This window comes from Oncorhynchus tshawytscha, linkage group LG13, assembly GCF_018296145.1.
Source record: "Oncorhynchus tshawytscha isolate Ot180627B linkage group LG13, Otsh_v2.0, whole genome shotgun sequence".
In the NCBI taxonomy this organism is placed as follows: domain Eukaryota; kingdom Metazoa; phylum Chordata; class Actinopteri; order Salmoniformes; family Salmonidae; genus Oncorhynchus; species Oncorhynchus tshawytscha.
In genome coordinates, this window is record NC_056441.1 from 60,869,293 (window position 1) to 60,888,964 (window position 19,672).

A 19,672-nucleotide genomic window follows, 5' to 3' on the forward strand; every position below is an offset into this window, starting at 1 on the left:
TGTTCCACAGCAGATTTGATATTGAGTCATATATCACACCAAATTGGGGTGAAACTATCTGTATTTCTTTATTATTTCACCTGCTGTAAATTCAATCAACTATGAAGATAGAACACAAAAGATTGTCATTGTAATACAGAACAAGATATTTGTATATTGTGGACGATACATTTTTTTATTTTACTAATTTTACAGTGGGAGAAAAACAATTGATTAAATATAGTATATATTCTGTTATTACATGTAAAACGTGTATTTTGATACATTTGTAGTTGATATGAAGTTCTACACTTAATCTTGAGAAAAATAAAGTGCTTCAACTAAAAGCTAGGAAAAGGTTCAGCAATCATTCTGTGAAGTGTTCTCAAGATTAACCATTGATGGATCAATTCCGTTTAACCTATACTGTATTATTTATATTACACAGTAGCTGTTTTTCACATGGTCAAATAAAATCACAGAATTGTTAACCTTGTCAATCACCTCCCCAGACATGTCAGTAATCTCCATTGACCAATAATTTGCCTAAGCACTTACCTAACCCCACACGGTAGGCTGAGAGTCACACCATGACAATTTAATTCTTTGTCATTGGAGTGAATACACTGCTGTATACTGGGTTTCGTCTTCCTTTAAAAGGTTAGGGATGTGACAGTACTTTAGTGTGGAATAGTCCACTGACACAGAACACACATTAGACCTATGTCTACACAACGGCAGTCTAGAGAAAGAAACCAGGTGATCTAGACTTACATCCTCTTTTAGACTTAAATCCTGTTTTCATTTTTTTATTATTCTATATGTACTATTAAGAAAATGGAGAACTCAATATAATTCACATCATTTATACTGGATATCGTGACATATAGTGTCTTAAACCTTTGTTTTCCGCATTCCGCATTTATGGTGTCTTAAAGTACTTGTTTTTCATTATATTAACGGTCCATCGTTTTTGCGAACACAGTGCTTATTGTGGTAATATGTATGGAGAGAAACCTTCATGAATCCATGTATCTGTTTCTGTGCAGTTTGTTTGTAAATGACTTGTATGGTACCACTGGTTTGTTTCCTGCTCTCATGACTAATTTGGTTTCAGATGACCATACAGTTTCCACTATATGCTGTTACCTACAGATATTTTGCATGTACACATATGAAACTATTGAATTCAGCAATTTAGCAACGATGTCCTATGACAGGTACCTTGCTACATGTTATCCACTACAGTATAACAACATAATGACACTCAACATGGTGTGTATTTTAATTTGTGTAAGATTGTTGTACTCTTTTGCTAAAAGCATCAAAACTCTGTCTTTAACCATTTGTTTGCGATTGTGTGTTAACGTCATAGACAAAAGTGTATTGTGACAACTACCTGGTCGTAAAACTTGCCTGTTCAGACACAACCGTTAATAACATCTATGGACTCTGTGGTATTGTTATGAGTGTCCCTGTAGCTTTAATTACTATTGTGTTCTCTTATATTAAGATTCTGACTATTTGTTTGAACTCTTCCATAGAGACCAGACAGAGTTTTCAGCACCTGTTCTCCTCATCTGGCCTCGCTGCTCAACTTCTCTTTCAGATGTTTCTGAACTCTGCTCCAGAGTAGAATTGATAGGAAAAATGAAAAATGAAAAATGTTCCAACTGTACACACTATTTTATTGGTGTATTATCTCATGTGCCAGCCACTTTTAAATCCTATTGTGTATGGAGTTAGGATGGCTAAAATCAGACAGGCTTGTAATAACATACTACCTGTAGGTCTGTACCCTAAAACATAAGCTAAACATTAATGTGACCTTTCCTGTCCTGATGGTTCGATTTTTGTTATGTTTACTTATAGGTGCAATAATGAATGGGGGTGAGGATGGTGAAATTCAGACTTGTAAAACATTTGCTGATTTGTATAATATTGTCATTGACCTTTTATTCACTTTCTGATCTCCATTGATTATCTGTCTCTCAAATAATTTACTTTAAAATGTCTACAAATGTCTACAATGTCTTCCTTGTCTACAAATCCCTGAATGGAATCGGACCCGCCTACCTGTAAGACCTACTCTTCCCCTATGAACCTCCATGTACCCTACATTTATGCCACGCCAAGCTGCTCCATGCCAGCAGGACCTGTATAAACACAATGGAGGGCCAATTATTTTGCTTCCTGACAATCTCAGGGATGCTCAGACTGTTGGGGCCTTTAAAGCAGGCCTTAAGACTCATCTCTATAAGCCTTTATCTTTCCTTCTAGACTTTGTTGCTTTCATGATTTGGTTATATATGTTTTTTACTCGTTTTTTTAGCTCATTTATTATTTTCTGCACTTTGAGATCACAATTTCACAATGAAAAGCACTTTATAAATGATTATTATTATTATTATTTTTGAAAGTTCATTAGTTTGAAATCCTTACTTAAATTGACAGTTTAGCCAGAGGGTGCTGTATCTATGTATGTAACAAATCTAGAAATGCTAAACTGTCTGGATCGATACACTGGATGTAAATGTGTAAAAGGTACCCTTACCTGGCACCCTTACATACTCTACATCGCTAATGGAAAATAAGCCCTGTAGGGTACATATAAGCCTGGGGATTGTTTGACATTTTTAGAGAGAAATCTAAGGAAATACAGATCACAAACTATATTCATCCTGAGATCTGGATGCATGTCATGTTTTCTGAGGGACAACTGTTCTATGTAACATGATATCTGTGTGCCAGCTATCTGACAGATGACCAGTTTTGGTATTCCTCAGAAATGTTGAGTCATACCAGAAAGGCAACTACCTGGAACACAAGAAGAACCTGTTGCCTAATTTGGAGCTCTTATTCTGTCCTAACAAACTCCAGATAATAATTTGAAAATAACAAATATAGTGCATATACTGTATTTAGTTTTATTGAGAAATCAGAGGACCAGATATACATTTACATTTTAATCATTTCGCAGACACTTGTATCCAGAGCGACTTACAGTTAGTGTATTCATCTTAAAATAGCTAGATGGGACAACCACATACCAATCTTGTTTTTCCAGGGTCACTGTGAGATATGTTTGACTGACAAAATAAAATAATACAGTAAGGTTAATGATGATGTATTGTATGTATAACACACATTGGTCATGTACTCCATCCACCCTGTAAAAAGATGAAGAAAGTTGTGTAGTTCTATCAATGAAAATGATGTGCAAAACACCAGTATCTATTTTTTAGTCCATATATCTTAACATTGGGAAAGCAGAAACCAATAACAAGAGTATAATAAACATGTTTATTGAGTCATTAGGTACCAGGTCATTAGTCCACTCTATCACCTCGTTCCCTGGGAACCAATTAATGCAGTTAGTAACCTGTAGAGACCTGAGGGGCTCAAGGAGAAGCACGGCCGGACTTGAATGTATACCAAATGGTACCCTATTCCCTATATTGATCAGAGCCCTCTGGTCGAAGGTGGTGCACTATATAGGGAATAGAGTACCATTTCGGACGCACTCCTTCTGTCATCGCCTCTGGGAGTGTAGGACCTGAAAGCGTACAGTAGGCCTAGGATAGCCTAGAGTGACAATAAGGTGACAATCGCTTTTTTAAATTTAACCTTTATTTAACTAGGAAAGTCAGTTGAGAAGAAATTCCTATTTACAATGACAGCCTACTTGTAACCCCCCCCAGCTTTACATGTAATCAATTTACTACTTTTCCTTTGCATGTAAGAAGTAATGTTGTAAGGAACTCAGTCGGGCTTTCAACTTGCTCTTGAAAGTTATAATAGTCGAATGCAAGGTGCAATGTCGATATTGGGTAGTGCAGTTTACCTGTTGTCATGTCAGTCATTGCAGACAGACTGCTGTTTATACTGTAACTTGTCAGAAATGTCCAGATCGACTGGCTCATGTCAGCAAAAAAAATGTTTAGCCCATTGATTTTGTTGTAATGTTTGAGTCACCAGATATCACATGAACACACATAAGTCATGTTCCCCAATGATGAAGGGGGCCCAAGTTAAAATGTTGGGATACCACCACTCTACTGTATAACAATATTATGAAACCTAAAACAATTAGTGGCTTAATTCTGCAGTCCTGGTTCTATTATTTTTTCATCAACGCCATCCCTATCTCCCTGAGTTTGTAACTGTAATTTTGTGGTAATGTTATAGACTGAGTGTATTGTGACAACTACTCGGTAGTCAAGCTTGCAAGTTCAAATATTACACGAAAATATCATATGGGGTCTTGTTGTAACTGTGCTTTCTTTGGCTTGTACTATATTTCCTAACATATACTCATATGTAAGAATTGTATAAATATGTTTGTCTTCAAAAGAGACTAAACAGAAAGTGTTTAACACTTGTATACCACATATTGCCGCTTTGCTGAAGGCGGATGATGTTGCAAAAAATACAGTTGAAGTCGGAAGTTTACATACACCTTAGCCAAATACATTTAAACTCAGTTTTTCACAATTCCTGACATTTAATCCAAATTAAAATTCCCTGTCTTATGTCAGTTAGGATCACCACTTGATTTTAAGAATGTGAAATGTCAGAATAATAGTAGAGAGAATTATTTATTTAAGCTTTTATTCCTTTCATCACATTCCCAGTGGGTCGGAAGTTTACATACACTCAATTAGTATTTGGTAGCATTGCCTTTTGTCACGCCCTGGTCTAAGTATTTTGTGTTTTTCTTCATGTATTGGGTCAGGCCAGGGTGTGGCATGGGGTTTTTGTATTGTAATGTGTTTTGTCTTGGGGTTTTGGTGTGTATGTATTGGGATTGTAGCTAGTGGGGTTATCTAGCAAAGTCTATGGCTGTCTGGAGTGGTTCTCAATCAGAGGCAGGTGTTTATCGTTGTCTCTGATTGGGAACCATATTTAGGCAGCCATATTCTTTGAGTTTGTCGTGGGTGATTGTCCTTAGTGTCATTGTTCCTATCTCTTTATTTATTTACACAAGTATAGGCTGTTTCGGTTTTCGTTACGTTCTTTGTTTTGTAGTGTTTTGTGTTTATTCGTGTTTCACGTTGTTCATTAAACATGGATCGCAAACTACACGCTGCATTTTGGTCCGACTATCCTTCACACCTAGAAAACCGTAACACCTTTAAATTGTTTAACTTGGGTCAAACATTTTGGGTAGCCTTCCACAAGCTTCCAACAATAAGTTGGGTGAATTTTGTCCCATTCCTCCTGACAGAGCTGGTGTAGATGAGTCAGGTTTGTAGGCCTCCTTGCTCACACACACTTTTTCAGTTCTGACCACAAATTTTCTATAGGATTGAGGTCAGGGCTTTGTGATGGCCACTCCAATACCTTGACTTTGTTGTCCTTAAGTCATTTTGCCACAACTTTGGAAGTATACTTGGGGCCATTGTCTATTTGGAAGACCCATTTGCAGCCAAGCTTTAACTTCCTGACTGATGTCTTGAGATGTTGCTTCAAAAAATCCACAAAATTGTCCTACTGTCCTACTACTTGAAGTGCACCAGTCCCTCCTGCAGCAAAGCACCCCCACAACATGATGCTGCCACCCCCATGCTTCATGGTTGGGATGGTGTTCTTCGGCTTGCAAGCCTCCCCGTTTTTCCTCCAAACATAATGATGGTCATTATGGCCAAAGAGTTCTATTTTTGTTTCAACAGACCAGAGGACATTTCTCCAAAAAGTACGATCTTTGTCCTCATGTGTAGTTGCAAACCGTAGTCTGGCTTTTTATGGCGGGTTTGGAGCACTGGCTTCTTCCTTGCTGAGCGGCCTTTCAGGTTATGTCGATTTTGGACTGTGGATAGATACTGTAATATTCATATGTTTAAACATACTGAATTGTAATTGGATGCATTTTACCACCGTATGATACTGTGTTATGATTGGTTAAGACCACTCAGAGGGTTAGGTCATGGTCAGTTGATCATGGTTGGAGATACGTGAACATGCCAGATCAAGCTAGTTTTAACAGTGACAGCACCAGTAGAGACAGACAATGTACTGGAAGAGTTTGCTGATGTTTTTACAGGAATAGGATTATTCCCAGGAGAATGTACCATTCACCTTGACCCAGACGCAACCCCTGTGGTCTACCCACAGAGAAAGACTCCCCTTGCTCTCCATGCCCGTCTGAAGAAAGAGTTGGAGAGCATGGAGCACTCTGACATAGTCCCCAAGGTTACAGAACCGACTGATTGGGTAAACGCGTTAGTGGTGGTGGAGAAACCACGCACAGGCAAGCTCAGAGTATGTCTCGACTCAAGAGACTTGAACAAGTCTATTAAACGCCCCCACTACCCTTTACTGACGCTAGATGGCATCCCACACAAGCTAGCGGGAGCACACTACTACAGTGCCATGGACGCTAGATCAGGCTACAGGGCTATCAAGCTCACAGAAGAGTCATCTAAGCTCACAACATTCAACACACCGTTTGGACGGTACAGCTTCCATTGCCTGCCTTTTGGGATTATCTCAGCCCAAGACGAGTTTCAGCGAAAGATCGACGAAGTGTACAAAGGCCTCGATTGAGTTGTGGCAATTGTGGACGACATCCTTGTCTATGGTCGAACCAAAGAGGAGCACGACTGAAACCTCCAGATGATGCGAAGGTCCCGCGAGAGAGGAGTCCGGCTCAACCCCGAGAAGAGCACAGTCGACGCTACAGAGGTCAGCTACTTCGGACATCTTCTCACAGCGGAATGTGCAAACAAATAGAGGACATTGTTGGTAAATGCGCCATCTGTCTTGAACGACGCCCCTCAAACACCAAAGAGCCAATGTTACCTCATTGTATCCCAGACCAAACCTGGCAGGTCGTGGCAACCGATCTCTTCACCTGGAACAACGAGGACTACATCGTAACAGTGGACTACTACAGCAGATACTTCGAACTCGACAAGCTTCACAGTGTCACACCCTGACCATAGTTTGCTTTGTATGTTTCTATGTTTTGTTTGGTCAGGGTGTGATCTGAGTGGGCATTCTATGTTGGTTGTCTAGTTTGTCTGTTTCCTGTCTTAGTGTTTTCTGCACCAGTTAGGACTGTTTCGGTTTATTGTTTTGTATTATGTTTCTTATTAAAAAACACGAACTATAACCACGCTGTGTTTTGGTCTGCCTCTCCTTCCCAGGAAGAAAGCCGTTACAGAACCACCCACCACAACAGGACCAAGCGGCGTGGTGACAGGCAGCGGCAGCGGGAGCAGTGCAAGGAGGACTGGACATGGGAGGACGTTTTGGACGGCAAGGTTTGCTACACATGGGAGGAGATCCTGGCGGGAAAGGATCGCCTCCCATGGGAACAGGTGGAGGCAGCTAGGAGAGCAGAGGCAGCCGGAGAGAAGAACCGGCGAGACGAGGGAACACGACTGGCAAGGAAGCCCGAGAGTCAGCCCCAAAAATTTCTTGGGGGGGCACACAGGAAGTGTGGCTAAGCCAGGTAGGAGACCTGCGCCAACATCCTGTGCTTACCGGAGGGTGAGAGAGACCGGGCAGGCACCGTGTTATGCTGTGGAGCGCACGGTGTCTCCAGTTCAGGTGCATAGCCTGGTGCGGTACATACCAGCTCCGCGTATCGGCCGGGCTAGAGTGGGCATCGAGCCAGGTGCCATGAAGCCAGCTCTACGCATCTGTTCTCCTTGGGCCGGCATACATGGCACCAGCCTTACGCATGGTGTCCCCGGTTCGCCTGCATAGCCCAGTGCGGGCTATTCCACCTCGCCGTACTGGCAGGGCGACCGGGAGTATTCAACCAGGTAAGGTTGGGCAGGCTCGGTGCTTAAGAGCTCCAGTGCGCCTGCATGGTCCGGTCTATCCAGTACCACCTCCACGCACCAGCCCTCCGGTAGCAGCGCCCCGCACCAGGCTTCCTGTGCGTGTCTTCGGCCCAGTACCACCAGCGCCGGCACCACGCACCAGGCCTACAGTGCGCCTCGCCTGTCCAGCGCTGCTAGAGCCTTCCTCCTCTCCAGCGCCTACAGGTGTTCCCGTCTGTCCAGAGCTGCTAGAGTCTCCCGTCTGTCATGAGCTGCCAGAGTCTCCCGTCTGTCATGAGCTGCCAGAGTCTCCCGTCTGTCATGAGCTGCCAGAGTCTCCCGTCTGTCATGAGCCGCCAGAGTCTCCCGTCTGTCATGAGCCGCCAGAGTCTCCCGTCTGTCATGAGCCGCCAGAGTCTCCCGTCTGTCATGAGCCGCCAGAGTCTCCCGTCTGTCATGAGCCGCCAGAGTCTCCCGTCTGTCATGAGCCGCCAGAGTCTCCAGTCAGCATGGAGCCGCCAGAGTCTCCAGTCAGCATGGAGCCGCCAGAGTCTCCAGTCAGCATGGAGCCGCCAGAGTCTCCAGTCAGCATGGAGCCGCCAGAGTCGCCAGTCAGCATGGAGCCGCCAGAGTCGCCAGTCAGCATGGAGCCGCCAGAGTCGCCAGTCAGCATGGAGCCGCCAGAGTCGCCAGTCAGCATGGAGCCGCCAGAGTCGCCAGTCAGCATGGAGCCGCCAGAGTCGCCAGTCAGCATGGAGCCGCCAGAGTCGCCAGTCAGCATGGAGCCGCCAGAGTCGCCAGTCAGCCAGGATCTTCCGGAGCCGCCAGTCAGCCAGGGCGGTACTGTCCCACCCTGACCATAGTTTGCTTTGTATGTTTCTATGTTTTGTTTGGTCAGGGTGTGATCTGAGTGGGCATTCTATGTTGGATGTCTAGTTTGTCTGTTTCCTGTCTTAGTGTTTTCTGCACCAGTTAGGACTGTTTCGTTTTATGGTTTTGTATTGTGTTCATGTTTAGTTTTCTTATTAAAAAACATGAACAATAACCACGCTGCGTTTTGGTCCGCCTCTCCTTCCCAGGAAGAAAGCCGTTACACACAGTACCACATCTGCAGCTGTGATACACAAGCTGAAAGCAGCCTTTGCCAGGCATGGCATTGTAGAAATTGTAATACCTGACAAGGGGCCCTGTTACAAATTAAATGAGTTTGAATCCTTCATAAAAGCGTGGGAGTTCACACATGTCACCACAAGCCCACATTATGCTCAAAGTAATGGCCTTGCTGAAAAATCTGTGCAGATTGCTAAATCACTCATGGACAAAGCAAAAGCAGACAGAGACCCCTACCTCAGTCTCCTTGAATACAGCAATACTCCAGTTGACAACTTCAAATCACCAGCCCAGCTGTTGATGAGCCGCAGACTTCGCTCAATCCTTCCCAGCACCAACCAGCAGTTGTAACCGGAGGTCGTCAGCTACAAGGAAATGCATGAAAAACGTGCACAGAGACAACAACAACAAAAGCGATACTACGACAGGTCTGCTAGACCACTGCCACCACTGAGTGACGGAGAGTCAGAATCCAGGAGCATGGCTGACACTGAACGTTCATATCACGTCCGCTCCGCAGAAGGAGTGGTGCACCGCCGCAATCGTCGTCACCTACTGAACACAAAAGAACAACACACTGAGGAGATGAACTGTTCCCCTGAAAGAGAACGTGATGGACTAAACACATACACAGCACAACATACTTACCTGCAACACCACAAGAACTGTTGACTGACACAGAAGCATGCTCAGCATCATATCGCACAAGGTCAGGAAGAGAGGTCAAGCCCAGAGCTGTCCTAGACCTCTGAAATGTCAAAGGATGTAGGCGGATTGCTGCCCTAAAAGAGTTCCAGACTGTAAACTTGTTATTGAAAGTTCACTTGAAATGCTTTTGTATTGTATTTGTTTGAAATGTTAAGATGTCATTTCTACAGTGAAAGCTGAGTTGCTGAGAATCCCTTGTTCGAAAAGTAACAATATGTTGGATCATTGTTTCAGAGTCTGTTGATTCAGTTGAATGCAATATAAATGGTTACTTACCTTGAGTTCAAACTACAGAGCATGTACTCAAAAGAAACACTTAGAATATGTAAAACATATTTATTTTGTTTTAAAAGAAGGGGGATGTAATATGTGTGTAAACATACTGAATTGTAATTGGATGCATTTTACCTCCGTATCATACTGTCCTATGATTGGTTAAGACCACCCAGAGGGTTAGGTCATGGTCAGTTGATCATGGTTGGAGATACGTGAACATGCCAGTTGTAGCTAGCTAATAAATACCTACGTTAAGAAATATCCTGTAGTACTGCATTTTATTATTTTGTACAAAGCTTGCAAAACAAGACAGATATTTTTGTACCTGTTTCCTCAAGCATCTTCACAAGGTCCTTTGCTGTTGTTCTGGGATTGATTTTCACTTTTCGCACCAAAGTACGTTCATCTCTACGAGACAGAATGCGTCTTCTTCCTGAGCGGTAAGACGGCTGTATGGTTCCATGGTGTTTATACTTGCGTACTTATTGTTTGTACAATTGTGGTTTAAGGCTGTGCCACCAGAGAGCAGAGCAGCTGGCCGCGACCGGGAGGTCCATGGGGCGACGCACAATTGGCCCAGAGTCGTCCGGTTTAGGGAGGGTTTGGCCGATAGGGATGTCCTTGTCTCATCGCGCACTAGCGACTCCTGGGTGTACGGTGTTTCCTCCGACACATTGGTGCGGCTGTCTCCCGGGTTGGATGCGTGCTGTGTTAAGAAGCAGTGCGGCTTGGTTGGGTTGTGTTTCGGAGGATGCATGGCTCTCGACCTTCGTCTCTCCCGCGCCCGTACGAGAGTTGTAGCGATGAGACAAGACAGTAACTACTAACAATTGGATACCATGAAATTGGGGAGAAAAAAGGGGGTAAAAATTTTTTTTTAATAAAAATACAAATAGTACCAGCAAAACACTAGTCTCAAAGTAAACAGTGAAGAGGCGACTCTGGGATGCTGGCCTTCTAGGTAGAGTTGCAAAGAAAAAAACATGATCCATTCACAGCTCTTTGTCCTTTGGCAATGTGAAGGACACACCCCACACACAAAGTGCTTTTACCATATAATGTTTTAAATGTATATATTTGGCATACTGTTCATGATTATATTGTGCATGTTCATTTATACAGTAATTATTATTTAAACATGTCCTCACCTGGGATTTGAACCTCTTCATTCATGGCATTACAACATTCCTGCTATGCCACCTTGTCTATGTCAATGACTGATTTTGCTTGTATTCCTTACTTGCAGCTCTGTTAAAAATACACTCATAAAAAAATATTAGACCTGTATTGATTCAGAAGTATGATTAAACCCGAATAATATGCCCCACCAACATTAGACAACTATACTGAAAACCCAAACTCAAATAGTTGAAATAAGAAAATGAAATCAATGATGTGGGACTTTCCACAGACTTTGTGGCACAGCAGAAAGATCAGTGTACCCCAAATTCAGGGATTGGGAATTCAAATCCCAGGTGGGGTCATAATGAAAAGTCAGTACGAAGTAATCATGTCAAATGTAGTCATAGTGTCACTGATTAAATATTTGTACATTATTTTAGCTGAACAGCGTACCACTTACCTTTAAACCCCAATACCATTTAATTATTTTACTTATAATGTTTTGGTACACTTGGGACCATCTACTGGCAAAAACCTCCACGGGATCACATTTCACAACATCCCAAGAACGTCCTAAAAGCGTCCCCGGGACAAATTGGGAACTAGACAAATCGTACAGGAGTCCAGGACAAATCGTCCTGACCACTTTAGACGACAATTTTGTGACATTCCAGAGATGTCCTGGCGATATATTTTTGTTTGCAGGGACGTTCCCTTGGGACCATCACGTAACGTCCTAATGACTATTAAAATGAAAGTCCTGAGGATGTCCTAAGAAAGTCCTGATATGGTCCTCAGTGACGTCCTAGTAACTTAGCAAGAACTAGAAAAAGGTCCCCCAGAGAAAGTTCCCTTCATGCAACATACTGAAGACTAGTAAAATTAAGTCTAGAGAATGTCCTAAAAAGTACCTGACATGGTCCAGATATGGTCCTCGGTGACGTCCTAGTAACTAACAGGGAACTAAAGGTAACCCAGAAAACATCCATTGGGACCTTCCCGTAACATCCTAATGACTAGTAAAATAAAATTATTAAGAATGTCCTAAAATGGTCTTGACATGGTTCTCGGTGACATCCTAGTAACTTACAGGGAACTAGACAAAGGTTCCCCAGAGAAAGTTCCCTTGGGACAATCTCGTGATGTCCTGAAGATTAGTAAAATGAAGTCCTGACAACGTCCTAAAAAGTACCATCAAAGTCTCCTTTTGGTCAATGAATGTCTCATGGATAACGTCCAACAAAAATAGGATCCTTTTCATAATGTTGACTAATGGACATCAAAATAAACTGAACAAACATATAAACGCAACATGTAAATTGTTGGAAATTAAAGGTCCCAATAATTTTCCATATGCACAAAAAAGTACATTTTTCTCAAATTTGTTCAACAAATTTGTTTACATCCCTGTTAGTTAGCATTTTGTCATTTACCTGTCTAATCCATCCACCTGACAGGTGTGGCATATCAAGAAGATAGCATAATAATAATTATACATGTGCATCTTGTGCTGGGGACAATAAAAGGCCACCATAAAATGTAAAGTTTTGTCACACAACAAAATGCCATAGACCGCTCAAGTTTTGTGGGAGGTGGTAATTTGCATGCTTACTGCAGGAATGTCCACCAGTACTGTTGCCAGAGAATTGAATGTTAATTTCTGTACCATAAGCAGCCTCCAACATTGTTTTAGAAAATGTGGATGATGGTCCATCCGACCTCACATCTGCAGACCACTTGTATGGCGTCGTGTGGGCGAGCGGTTTGCTGATGTCAATGTTGTGAACATAGTTGTGGTGTTTTGGTATGTGCAGGCATAAGCTATGAACAACAAACACAATTACATTTTATTAATGGAAATTTGAATGCCCAGAGATGCTGTGATGAGATCCTGAAGCTCATTATCGTGCCATTCATCCGCTGCCATCACATCATGTTTTAGCATGATAATGCATGGCCCCATGTTGCAAGGATCTGGACACAATTTCTGGAAACTGAAAATGTCCCAGTTCTTCCATGGTCTGCATACTCACCAGTCATGTCACCCATTGAGCATGTTTGGGATCATCTGGATAGACTTGTATGACAGAGTGTTCCAGTTCCTGCCAATATCCAGCAACTTTGCACAGCCGTTGAAGAGGAGTGGGACAACATTCCACATTCCACAATGAACAGCCTGATCAACTCTATGTGAAGGAGATGTGTCACGCTGGATGAGGCAAATGGTGGTCACACCAGATACTGACTTGTTTTCTGATCCACACCCCTACCTTTTTTAAAGGTACTGTATATGTGACCAACAGATGCATATCTGTATTCTCAGTCATGTGAAATCCACATATTTTGGCCTAATGAATTGATTTCAAATGACTGATTTACATTTTTGTTCAGTATGCCTTATCATAACGTTATACTGCAACCAAACCGGTATCTGTACTGAACACCCTCTTATGGTCCCGAGGTTAATGTCATGTTTTAATGTTCCTACAATGTTCTCATAATATCAGTGGGATAACATATCACTGAAACCCTTAATAAAGCAGCAATTCCCAAACTTTGACTTGGGGAACCAAACGGGTTTTGGGTTTTGTCCTAGCAAACCACAGCTGATTCAGCTTTGATTATTTGAATCAGCTATGTTTGTTTTGTAATTTTTTATTTCATCTTTATTAAAATAGGCAAGTCCAGTGCTAGGTCAAAAACATTCACGTGCACCCCTTGTGCTCCCCAGGATAGGAGTTTGGAAAACGCTGCCTTAAAGGGACCGAATAGAGTAAATAGAATCCAATCAGTTGCTTGTCATAAACTCAATATAGATCTCTATGGAGGGGTTACATGTTGACACTGAAACTACAATCCCATGTGAGCATATGATATATTTAGAGGCTAGTAGGGCAGGTTATTGGAGCAGTAATCCCTCTGTCAAGCAAGAAGACATTTCATGGACACAAGTTTCTTTATTTTTTTCACTCCTCAGAAATCTGATAATGTACAGATATTATAAGGAACTTTTTCATTTTTATAATGATAAGAGTTGAGGGAGAATTTGAATTTGTTTTGTTAAAACTATTGTGTTTAGTCTGAGCCGACACAGAATCAAATTATTCACACTTGCATTCATTCACATCCATACACGCTCAAGCCCTGCAAGAACTAAGACTTTTTGCATTGACCAGAGGAAGAAAATTAACAAAAGCTATGGAGAACTCAACCCAAGTCAAGTTATTTTATCTCTTTGGCTTACAAGAGACATTTAACAACAAATCGGTCTATTTTATCTTGTCTCTTATCACATACCTTCTCATCATCACTGTGAATCTGACTCTGATCATAACAATCATTCAGGAGAAAGGTCTCCATGAGCCCATGTATATCTTTCTGTGTAGTTTATGTGTCAATGGATTGTATGGAACTGCTGGTTTCTACCCCAAGTTGTTACTGGACCTTCAGTCAGATGTTCAGGTGATATCTTATGGTGGATGTTTCACTCAAGCCTATGTAATATACACATCTGTCCTGTGTGAAATTTCTACTCTAACAGTGATGTCTTACGACAGGTATGTGGCAATATGCAGACCACTACTATATCATACCATTGTGACATCTTTAACTGTTAGAAAGTTACTCTTATTTTCTTGGTGTTATCCTTTATTTGCAGGACTCATATCCCTAATTTCAGCTGTCAGAATTCCTTTGTGTGGGTCTCGCATTGATAAAATCTTCTGTGACATTCCGTCTATGTTGAAACATGCATGTTTACCCATTACAATCAATCCGATTTTGAACAAGTGTATAATAGTGGTTAATTTTTTACAGATACTTTTCATTGTATTTTCTTACTGTCAGATTGTAAGGAATTGTGTAAAGTCAGCTAAGGGAAGGATTAAGTTCACACAGACATGTGTGCCACATTTAATAACAATGGTTATTTTCGTCACAGTGACCCTGTTTGACACATTGCAAGGGTGGAATAGTAATGTAAATATTACACTAAATATGCGTAATGCAATGGCTGTACAATTCCTTGTTATACCACCTGTATTTAACCCTCTCATATATGGACTTAACCTCCATCAGATTCGAAGTGCAGTTTTTAGAAAGTGTAATGCACATAAAACCATTGATGTGAGACATTAGTTACATTATCTGATGCTAATTTCCTGCATTTCTACTAATGCTGTACCCGTCTAACAAACATTTTGGTCGACCAAGCATAGTCTTTTCTTTCGACCAATTGATTTGTCAACATTTTTAAACATGTATTTTCCCATGTATAGACATATCCTATGTAGCTATGTATCTTACCATTTCTACCAATCTGCATGTCAGTTGTGATTTTCATTTGCACATTTTCGTGGAACATTTTTATTTAATTTATAATAGTCTTTGTATTTCAAAAACTTTTTCTGTGGTTAATCGACATTCTACAAGTGTGATTTAAATGAAAATGACACAGATCTAAAAGTAACTTTTATTGCCACTGCCAACTATGTAAAAATAGTCTACATCAAGCCAACACATAAAAACATTGCAGCCAGCAGGTAGAAAATATAATGATAAAAATAAATATCCAATAAATCACATTGGCTACGCATGGCCTGTCTGCAACGAACTCTAAACATTGTATCAACTGGGTCAGGTCTTTTCTTACATTTCCACTGGATCAGAGCATTACATTTTTCCATTTCATGCCAAGTGATTACCTAAAGGGATAGAGGTGGAAATATTGTTCAAATAGTTTGAAGTACTATTGTCATTCTTAACTGATTCTATAAACAGACTTTGTTTACTTGCTGTTTGAGGTGAATAAAAATTACTTTGGGAAGCTAAACAGCTCATTAGTGGTGGTGAGTTAAGACAATCAGAGATAATATCAGACATCCCCAAATGGGCACATTTATAGACCTACATTTGCCCGAAAGCCAGGTAGATTGGTCCTACTTCTGTGTAATCAGGTGCACGTCCTCAACCAAAATTTACAGAAGTGTTTCAAACAAAAAACAATGAATAAATTGACAAAACTCGTAAATGGAATGAAATAAGCAAATCTGGGTTCTCACAAGTTTATCATAGGTTGTGAGTTCTGCAAAACACATGTCCACTCCGACATTGAGAACGGTAAATTACTGTAATAATAATATATTCAATGAAATTATCATAACCAAATAAACATTGCAGAGTAGACATTATGGTAATTACGGGGAAATATGAACTACTACTGGTGAAATTTGTAATGGGGAATTGATAGACATAACTTCATTGTGTACATTGCTTGCTAAGAAACAATGAATATCCACAAAATGGCAGGATAGAGCGCAATTCACAGTCTTGGACCCCCTGCGGCCTCCTCTATGGATAAGTCCACTGAGACAGGCGCAAATCAGAATATATATATATATGTGACTGCTTGACTAAAAAATGTTTTATGTTTTCATTACCCAGACCCTATCAAAGTTGTACAGTATATCCTTAATCTAGTAGTAAATCAAATCTAGTGATACATAATTTGACATTTCTGCCATCCATTGTGACATTGTGGGAGGATAACCAACCTTCCAATGAAGGTTAGCTGCTATAAATGCTATGGTTACACAGTTTCTTCTTAAAAAGCCTCCAGTATCAACATTTAAGCAAACAAAGATAGGGAAAGTGAGAATCTGTAGACATGCTGAGACAAAAGAAGTCTTTGCCATAATTCAGCCAGCCTTCACACATATTCAAATATGTCCCCTTTTGTGTTGTACACCTCCAGCAGAATAGTTACATTTCTGAGTGCTTGATAGTCAGTTTCACTGGCATATAATATGTTTTATGGATGGTCTTACACTGCAGTGATTTATGTCTGAGATTATATGAACATGACTGTGCATTCATCCATCATCATCAATAGTGTCTCTGTCACGATCGTCGTAAGAAGCGGACCAAAGCGCAGCGTGGTGTGAATGCATCATTTAATAGATGACAAAAAACACGAAGTAAACTGTACAAAAACAATAAACAAATAACGACCGTGAAGCTATCATAAGAACTGTGCTGACACAAGCAACTAACATAGACAATCACCCACAAACAAACAGTGAAACCCAGGCTACCTAAGTATGATTCTCAATCAGAGACAACTAATGACACCTGCCTCTGATTGAGAACCATACTAGGCCGAAACATAGAAATCCCCAAAATCATAGAAAAACAAACAGACTGCCCACCCCAACTCACACCCTGACCATACTAATTAATGACAAAACAAAGGAAATAAAGGTCAGAACGTGACAGTCTCCCAGGTCTTCCTTTTGTTTGACATGTATTGTGTCATCAGGAAAAGCCTCTATCAAACCTTGATATAATTTGGAAATCAACTTTAGAGGTCTGTCAGACTGCCTTAAAGTAGTTTCAGTCTTTGAATCTTCTGGCTTGTCCAGTGTTTGCTGCACTGAGAGAATAAAGTGTTGCATCTGAAAAAGTTCCCCTCAGCAGTCACAGACTGGTCTTCCCTGACTGCCTGGCCCTACTGAGACACCTGTCATGATCTGATCCTGCTCAGATAAAGTATGACAAAGAACTACCTTGGTGTACATTTATATATTATATTACCAATAATAGAATCAATGGTTCAATAATTGAAAGGATAATTATTCCCAGATCTCAGACTGTAGCCAACCCATTCACTAATTGTTATAATATACTACAAAGGCCCTAAAAATTGTCAGACTCCAGCCACCCTAGTCAGAGTCTGTTCTCTCTGCTACTGCATGGAAAACGGTACCGGATCGCCAAGTCTAGGTCCAAGAGGCCTCTAAACAGCTTCTACCCCCCCTCCCCCCACTCTTTTACACTGCTGCTACTGTAGGAGAACATTCATGACTATGGGTGATTTTCCAGTATCTAGACTGTTCTCCCAGAAGTAGTAAGCAGATCTATTAATGGATAGACATGTGCAAGCAGAATAAAGGCGGAGCTAAGGTGAATGAACAGAGCTGGGTCAACATGGAGTTAATCACTAGACATGTAAAAACAGAACATACTGTATGCAGAAAATCTATGCCTGTGCTGTTATAGGCATGAGAGAAGTCATTACCTGGTCCTGTGACTAGCATTGAGACATGCAATTGCATTATGAATGTATGCCTGTGCTGTTGTAGGCCTGAGGGAAGTCATTGCCTGGTCGTGTGACTGGCATTAGGGCATGTAGTTGTATTGTATATGTATGTCTGCGCCATTACAGGCATGGGGAGAGCCATTGTGTAGTCCTATGAGTATCATTGGACAGACAATAGCATTATGTGTGTGTCTTATTTGTTGTATCATTGCTATGGATACGCCACCAATAGAATCTGTAAACAAGCAAGAATTGAGGCAGAAAGATAATGGTGGCGAGAGGCCACTGGGGTGTTAATCATCTACATAGAGGGGAGTGACCATGTGTGTTATCTGAAGGTGGAAACCTATAAGGCCTGAGGTCTGTGGTAAGAGAATTTAGTCGTTCCATGGAATTGCTCGGCTTTGTTACTTTCTGTAATAAAGTCTATTTGAATTGACAAGCTCCGGTATTTGAGAAATATTTTATTCAATATTTCCACGACTATACTCTCTGTTGTTATCATCTATGCATAGTCACTTTAATAACTCTACCTACATGTACATACTACCTCAACTAACTGGTGCCCCAACACATTGACTCTGTATCTGTACCCCCCTGCTCTTTAACTTCTTACGGCTGAAATCTATATTCTATATTACAACAGCCAGTGAAAGTGCAGGGCGCCAAATTCAAACAACAGAAATCTCATAATTAAAATTCCTTAAACATACAAGTATTTGACACCATTTTAAAGATGAACTTGTTGTTAATACCACCACAGTGTCTGATTTCAAAAAGGCTTTACGACGAAAGCACACCAAACGATTATGTTTGGTCAGCACCTAGTCACAGAAAAACACAGCCATTTTTATAGCCAAAGAGAGGAGTCACAAAAAGCAGAAATATAGATAAAATTAATCACTAACCTTTGATGATCTTCATCAGATGACACTCATAGGACTTTATGTTACACAATACATGTATGTTTTGTTCGATAAAGTTCATATTTTTATCCAAAAATCTCAGTTTACATTGGCACGTTATGTTCAGTAATGTTTTGCTTCCAAAACATCTGGTGTTTTTGCAGAGAGCCACATCAATTTACAGAAATACTCATTATAAATGTTGATGAAAATACAAGTGCTAGACATGGAAATATAGATAAACCTTAATGCAACCGCTGTCAGATTTTAAAAAAGCTTTACAGAAAAAGCAATAATCTGAGTACGGCGCTCAGACAAACAAACACATATATCCGCCATGTTGTGTAGTCAACAGAAGTCAGAAATAGCATTATAAATATTCACTTACCTTTGATGATCTTCATCAGAATGCACTCCCTGGAATCCCAGTTCCACAATAAATGTTTGCCTTGTTTGATAATGCCCATCATTTATGTCAAATACCTCCTTTTGTTCACGCGTTTAGCCCAGTAATCCAAATTCATGACGCGCGATTACTAGGTGCAGACAAAAAGTCAAAACGTTCCGTAAAAACATGTCAAACGATGTATAGAATCAATCTTAAGGATGTTTTTAACATAAATCTTCAATAATGTTCCAACCGGAGAATTCCTTTGTCTTCAGAAATGCAATGGAACTCAAGCTAACTCTCACGTGAACGCGCA

At 40.9% G+C, this 19,672-nt stretch overlaps 1 protein-coding gene and 1 pseudogene across 1 annotated transcript; both read left to right on the forward strand.

Annotated features, from left to right (window-relative positions):
• The first annotated feature begins 942 nt into the window (after positions 1-942).
• On the forward strand, positions 943-6,525 carry LOC112266111 (annotated as a pseudogene).
• A 7,640-nt stretch (positions 6,526-14,165) lies between these two features.
• LOC121838958 (olfactory receptor 1D2-like) lies at positions 14,166-18,212 on the forward strand. Its single transcript, XM_042294937.1, has 3 exons — positions 14,166-14,691; positions 14,908-15,051; positions 18,190-18,212. Exons 1-3 carry the CDS (start codon positions 14,166-14,168, stop codon positions 18,210-18,212), a joined length of 693 nt encoding a protein of 230 aa, XP_042150871.1.
• The last annotated feature ends 1,460 nt before the right edge of the window (positions 18,213-19,672 follow it).

Excerpts from the sequence above, each read along its gene's own strand:
- LOC121838958 (XM_042294937.1), top strand. The coding sequence starts at position 14,166 with ATGGAGAACTCAACCCAAGTCAAGTTATTTTATCTCTTTGGCTTACAA. Across the intron at positions 14,692-14,907 it reads TCGCATTGATAAAATCTTCT|TGACCCTGTTTGACACATTG; the intron begins GTGACATTCCGT and ends TTTTCGTCACAG. Across the intron at positions 15,052-18,189 it reads TAACCTCCATCAGATTCGAA|GCATGGGGAGAGCCATTGTG; the intron begins GTGCAGTTTTTA and ends GCGCCATTACAG.